Below are 6,816 nucleotides of genomic sequence, written 5' to 3' on the forward strand. Positions count from 1 at the left end.
GACAAGACTTGTCCAGCAGTCTCCCTCGCCAGCTCCATCGACTGCATGAGGAATGAGGCATTCAACTGCGTACCGTGTCCTTGCACGGAAAGACGGCACTGCAAGTCTCGACCTAGAGTTAGCACTTGACAAGGCAAGAGACGAAGGAAGCCTGGAGGTCATCTCGTCCGATTTGAGCCACCGCCGCAACCAGGCATCCAAGCCCCGGGACTACCTTACTACGGGGTACCGAGCGATCAATGCACAGGGAACTCCCCGAGCGGCCAATCGGCGCCGTGAGATTATCCCCGCACTAGGTAGGCACTTACATCCGGCACAGGCACCCGCGCCTCGGTCTCCATCTCATCCATAACTCTCTGCAAGACATGCAAGGCAGATGTCGAGGCATTCTCCTGAAACTTCAAGTGGGCATTTCATGACACGCTTGGTATTTCGGCTTTCTGTGGCTTTCTGTACGGATATGCTTTGTCGAATAAAGTAGTCTGGCGCGTTTTTGGTTTAGAGGACAAGTGTCGGCTTCCTGTTTGACTTTCCATCCAACTGAGGCCAATCCGTACACCGCCACCTTTTTATTCACCTACACACCACCGACTCACCAACGTACGAGGCGAAGCCCAGCGCTTGCGCCTTGACGCTATTATTTTCAGGCAGTCGAATTCTGTCCTTTTGTAAATATTCGCTCAAGTGTCACATATAGAAAAGAGGTGGTTCCTTGTATCTTGCTTCTTTACGCTTCGTGTACTTGGTGGAACCCACATATCAAGCACCGCCCAACGTCCGACGACAAACACCAGCAACAGTCACCACAACAACAATAAACACCAATAACGACAGCCAACCAACATCAGAAACCATAACCAAACCTCACAAAGCCTCCCATCAGCCAGCCCTGTGAAACCCTCCAAACCCTCCAAGGGATTATCTCACACAATGCCCCTCTCCGATCTTATCCCCACGGTTCTCAAGCCCAAACCCCCCAAACCAGCGCGCCACAGACCCCAACAAACATCCTACATCTCCAACGACGTGCCCATCCCAGCCGACTTCCTCTCCGTCCCTCTCCCAGAGGATGCACCCGCCGTGACCCTCACAAAACTAGACTGGTCAAAGACGGCCCTCCCTGAAAACGGACCCCTCTACGCCGTGGTCCTCGACAACGTCCTCACGCCGGCGGAATGCGCGCAGCTGCTCCGCATGGCCGAGGCCTCTGTGGTCACGCTGCCGGATGGCGAGGGCGAGGGCGGGAACGAGGACGGGGGCAAGTGGCGGCCTGCCATGGTGAATATGGGGCCCGGGTGGGAGATCCTAGAGCCCGAGTACCGCAACAGCGACCGTATCATCTGGGACCAGCAGGAGGTCGTTGACCGGCTGTGGGGCCGGTGTCGGCTTGCACCCGGGCTGGAGGCGCAGCTGGCTGGGATGGAGGGGGTAAAAAGGCCTGAGAGGGAGTTGGAGACGAGGTGGGTGTTTAAGAGGTTTAATAAGAGGATGAGGTTCTTAAAGTATCAAAAGGGGCAGTTTTTTAGACGTGAGTTTGAACCCATCCCCCACCCCCTTCCCTTTTTTCTCTTTCTCGGGGTTTCACTCTTTGGAGATTGAGTATGCCTCCAGTCCTCTTGGAGATCAAACCGGCTGACGTTGATGACGACGGAAATAGCGCACTGCGATGGGCCTTACGGCGAAGAAGCGGAAGACGGGACCGTTATCCGGACGCATTATACCGTCCACTTGTACCTCAACGACTCCGTCGCTGAGGTGGGCACGGAGGGCGGTGCTGATTTAGTTGGTGGCGCGACGTCATTTTTGTCGAGCGACGAGAAGAGGAAGGTCGACGTTGATCCCAAGGCGGGACGTGTGCTCATCTTCCAGCACAGTCGGCTGTACCACTCTGGCGACGACGTTGTTGCGGGGACAAAGTATACGATGAGGACGGATATTTTGTACGAGATGGTCAAGACGAAGACGAGGGGTGAGGAGGGAACAACGGCTTGAGTTAGGGTGGGTGGTTGATTGTTTGCAAGGGGCTTCGACGGGGAAGGGAGGGCGCAGCAGGAACTGTGAGTTTTGGCCTTTCTGGTGCTTATCTAGCAATGCATACAGTGTTTATTCTTTGTATGTTATGCGGGCCGTGAAATCATCAAAAGGGAATGCGACCCCGACAACATCTATCTCATCCAACAATTGACTGCGCATCGTCTCTCTGAGTGCCTAGTCCGCAGCGTTTCCCTCTAGTCTCGAACGTCAAAGTTTTGCCTACTTAGCGTGTTATACAAGATATCGTAATTCTGCAACAATGACAGAGAGGAGGATGTATGTAGTAAGGAGCATGTAAAAAAGTTGGGAAAGATGCACCAATCAGCCAAAATAATACAATGCCTTTCATATAGACGTCAAAAGAGAACAAAACAAAACAAATGCCTCGTGGCGGAATCGAACCGCCGATCTTCTCATGTCACTAGTACTAGTGAGACGCTATACCACTTAGCCAACAAGGCCTATCATTGGTTGAAAGTCCCGACAGAATGGCAGTACAATAAGCGCACAGTCTCCACTCCCTTGAGTTAGTTAGTGCTTGCGGCATGCTGACGCCGTTCGCGCTCATTTCGCTGCTGGTTTGCTCCAGTTCCGAAAATGAGAGATTTTCTGAGTTGGAATCTGTAAAGCGTACGAATCATCCAAGTCACAGCCCTTGTGTACGTACCTATGCGACACCTGGATTTAGAACTCTCCCAAAGTCGTCTCTCGTTCCAGTGTTATCTCCATGGGGAGCTCTAGGAAGGGTCTCTGGGGACGGAACGCTGCTGCCGATTCGTGGTGGAGCATGGGGGGCGTTGCAGAGTCGGCTTCGGTTGACAAAAATTGGAGAACTGATGTTGTCGAGAGGACCGTATCGGGTTCTTCATTAGCGGAATGCCACAGGTGACAGGAAGTCCGAGACTCCAAGACTTTCGAGCGACGGGAGGGCGCATAGGCAGTCTTGGCGACAGGGAGATCTCGAGATGATTGGGATAGACGAGTTCAGCCCTACTGGGCTTCATCGAAGAAGCCGGATTGGCTTGGCAAGAAATGTTCCATGCTGATTGTTATTTGTCAAGATGAGGTATCAAGTAGGCGTATGAGCCGTCGCTGAAGAGAATCAGTTTGGTGAAGTGAGGTCAGTGAGCCAGCGAGGTAGCCAGCCTCTCTTCGCCTGTTAGCATGGGAGAGGTGCAGAAGCTTTGGCTGTTGGGTCCTGTGGCGGCAGCAAAGCCATGCTGTCGGTGCGCGCAGATGTTGGCTTCGCTCCCTGTGTGCTTGCCGCCATCCGAGGTTCGCTGCATGCAAGCATATCCTCTGATGGAATATGAGCATTCTAGAAGGGTGCATGGACCCAGCATGAGTCTTCGAGTCTTCAGCCAGCTTGCGATGAGCAAACTTTTCCTACATCAGGGACTGGGAGGCCCTGTCATCCGTCACCCGTGCCAGAGCCTGTACTTTGTACTCATAGGAGGAAGGGCGCGTTGGATGGTCCCAGCGCCGCCTTCTGTAATTTTCTTGCCAAGGGACTGCCCAGGCGCGTAGATCGCGGGAGGGCGGCCATTGGGACATGGGCAACACGAGGGGGGCGGTGCTGGGCAGCAAGGGAGCTAGCAGAGCCAAGCACTCAAGAGGAGCGATCTGGTTGACGAAAAGCTTGTTCTCTGGTTTGAATGTCCTTGGCGGCTGGAGGCTGCGTTTGTGATGGTTTGTGCTTCCTGAAAAGGAGTGATTCGCTGGAAGGGAGATGGAATTTTGAGGAGCGCCGCGGCGACAGTAATGGCATGCCGGGTAGAATATGCCCGGCGCCATGGATGTAACGGCAATGACGGAGACAGCATCAACTCAAAAAAGGCACTCTATTTCCATCCGCCTATGACCACCTTAGGACCAGGCGAGGCCCGTAATTCATCACTAGGGAAAAAGGGGGGCCACACATTGAAGGCCGCGCACTCCACTGTCAAGTGGTGAAGCCAATTGGCCAGAGGAAAAATCATGTGATTATACTCGTGACCTTGAATCAGGGGTATTCCCCCCTTGGGCGTGTTGTCCTGCCACGGGGGGAAGTTGGCGGCGCGCCATCGCTCCCTCTCACAACGCCGTCCATTTCGCTGGAAGTACCGGTACTTATCTAGCATCGTATGGATACGAGATTGAACCGAAAAGAGCACACTCGCCCATCCAAGATGTGCCATAATGTCTCTCCAATACCTATACGCTTATATAGGGAGAACCTTCCATGAGGAAACTAACAAACTCCTTGCGAGCGGCCAAGACAAGCAGATTCGCCTGACGCAGTGCGGGAGCTTTGCGCTACAGGTGCTGCCATACCTTCGTACCCCCAGTTTCTTGGCATTCGGGCCCTGTCCCTGGATCGCCAAGACCACGGGACAAGACGCTGGAAACTTGGAATTTGCTTGTTTTCCACGCTGACGACTTGGCGCGCTTGGGCGAGGCGTGGTCTGCACGAATTGCTGTTGCGAAAGCACAGGAATAGACACTACGAATGGGTGTATCCGTACGAATACGCGACGTCTCAAGGAGGTCATATCGGTGCAGCCCACCAGTCAACGCTCGGCAATGGACGAGGGGGGCGTTGGCCATTGTTTTCCATCTGCATTCCTGCAACAACGAGGACCTGAGTTGGTGCTGCCGATTTATTCCCGCTGCCGCTGCCCTACTTACTACTTTGATATAGGTAATGCCGCTCTCTGCTTCGCACTAAATGCCCTGGCATGCAGATAAATGTAAATGTACCGGGACCTGGCGCGACCCTTGCCCAGGCCACCCCAACTGCCCGTCCTCACTTCCCCCGGTACAGCCACCATCCCGGCATCTCTTCCATTTCTCGCACTTGCACCCGCCCGGCGTCCCTGCTACCTGACTTTAGCACACCACACAACCACCACACCCCTTCGCTGTCACTCCTTCTTCCCCGACCCTGCCTCCCTCCGTCTTCCTCTCTCAACGTCCCTGTTCACCTCCTTTCACTTCTCCTTCAACCCTCGTTTTGCCTGTTCTCAGAAACCCACACCGACGACATCCAGCGATATTCGACGGCTGGCACTTTTATAGCCCTCCGCCCACTGTTCTCGTTCGACCTATTTCGAAATACTCGCATGATACGACCTTAGTCCGATCGCGCCGCACCGAGGGAATTGACTTTCTTGCCCAATCTCCCGTCCATTTTCCTCCGTCTCTCTCAGTCGCTCGCTTCAAATCCACGCAGACGTCGCTCGACGATAACGACCATGAAATCTTCTCTCATCGCCCGCGCTGCGGCAGCGCTCCTCGCCTCGAGCGGTTTCGCCAGCGCCGCTTACTCCATCGCTTCCGACGGTACATTCATCCCTGGCAGCTCGAGCCCTCGACACGCCCCGGTCTCCCGACTTACTAACGCCGTGCCCAGATGACATCAAGACCACGACCCAGGGTCTCGCCTACGATCTTATGAGCTTTTACGATGGCAACTTGACTGGCCACACGCCCGGTATCCTGCCTGGTCCTCCACCAGCTGGTGATTACTACTGGTGGGAAGCTGGTGCCTTGTGGGGAACCATGATCGACTACTGGCACTTGACTGGCGATTCCACCTACAACGACGTTGTGATGCAGGCCATGCTACACCAGGTGGGACCGGACCGCGATTACATGCCTCCTAATTACACTGCCTCACTGGGTAACGACGACCAAGGATTCTGGGGCATGTCTGCCATGACTGCTGCCGAAGACGGCTTCCCTAACCCACCCGCGGATCAGGCCCAGTGGTTGGCCCTCGCCCAAGCCGTCTTCAACACCATGGCTAGTCCCGACAGACACGACAACACTTGCGGAGGCGGACTCCGTTGGCAGATTCCTCTATCTAACAACGGATACAACTACAAGAATAGTAATGCTGACGCTCACACCCGCTCACGAACTTGGTACTGATCGATTCTAGGTATCGCGAACGGCTGCTTCTTCAACATCGGTGCTAGACTGGCTCGTTACACAAAGAACCAAACTTACGCCGACTGGGCCGAGAAGACCTGGGACTGGATGACTTCTGTCGGTTTCATCGATGCCGAATACAACATTTACGACGGTGGCCACGTTGAGCAGAACTGTACCGACATCAACAAAGCTCAGTTCTCATACAACAATGGTGTTTTCATTCTCGGTGCTGCCATGATGTACAATTACGTAAGTGGCTTCTCTGCGATAACCCGAATGAGCTTGAATTTAACATGGACTTAGACGGATGGCTCCGCCGCGTGGAAGACGCGCCTGGACGGTCTTATTGAAGGCACACTGAAAATTTTCTTCCCCAACAACATTGCATTCGAGATTGCTTGCGAGGAGCACAACACCTGCACAACCGACATGTTAAGTTTCAAGGGCTACGTCGCTCGATGGATGTCGGTCGCGACGCAGATTGCACCCTATACTGCCGAGAAAATTCTCCCGATTCTCAAGACGTCAGCGGAAGCGGCTATCAAGCAGTGCACAGGGCAGGCTAATCAGCGGACCTGTGGCTTCAAATGGAGCACAGGCGTATACGACGGCACCAAGGGAGCCGGTCAGCAGATGAACGTGCTCGGCGCCGTGTCGTCTCTACTCATCGGCTCTGTCAAGGGACCAGTAACAAATACCACTGGTGGTATCTCCAAGGGAGATCCCAACGCCGGTAGTCACTCGGACAACCTCCTCGGCACGGAATCGCCAGTCACAACAGCAGATAAGGCCGGCGCCGGCATCCTCACCTTCCTGGTGCTAGGATGTGCGGCTGGCACTTTTGGCTGGATGAGTTTCGGAGCGTAA

At 54.4% G+C, this 6,816-nt stretch overlaps 2 protein-coding genes across 2 annotated transcripts; both read left to right on the forward strand.

The window, feature by feature from the left end:
- Window positions 1-930: 930 nt before the first annotated feature.
- Window positions 931-1,992, forward strand: CORC01_07450 (oxidoreductase domain-containing protein; the record flags this gene model as incomplete). Its single annotated transcript, XM_022619086.1, has 2 exons — window positions 931-1,528; window positions 1,658-1,992. 2 exons carry the CDS (start codon window positions 931-933, stop codon window positions 1,990-1,992), a joined length of 933 nt encoding a protein of 310 aa, XP_022474351.1.
- A 3,275-nt stretch (window positions 1,993-5,267) lies between these two features.
- Window positions 5,268-6,816, forward strand: CORC01_07451 (glycosyl hydrolase family 76; the record flags this gene model as incomplete). The annotated part of the gene is made up of 4 exons (XM_022619087.1): window positions 5,268-5,355; window positions 5,426-5,905; window positions 5,957-6,198; window positions 6,253-6,816. The coding sequence occupies 4 exons, from the start codon at window positions 5,268-5,270 to the stop codon at window positions 6,814-6,816; spliced, it is 1,374 nt and encodes a 457-aa protein (XP_022474352.1).

This window comes from Colletotrichum orchidophilum (genome assembly GCF_001831195.1).
Source record: "Colletotrichum orchidophilum strain IMI 309357 chromosome Unknown Scaffold_60.1, whole genome shotgun sequence".
NCBI classification, from domain to species: Eukaryota; Fungi; Ascomycota; class Sordariomycetes; order Glomerellales; family Glomerellaceae; genus Colletotrichum; species Colletotrichum orchidophilum.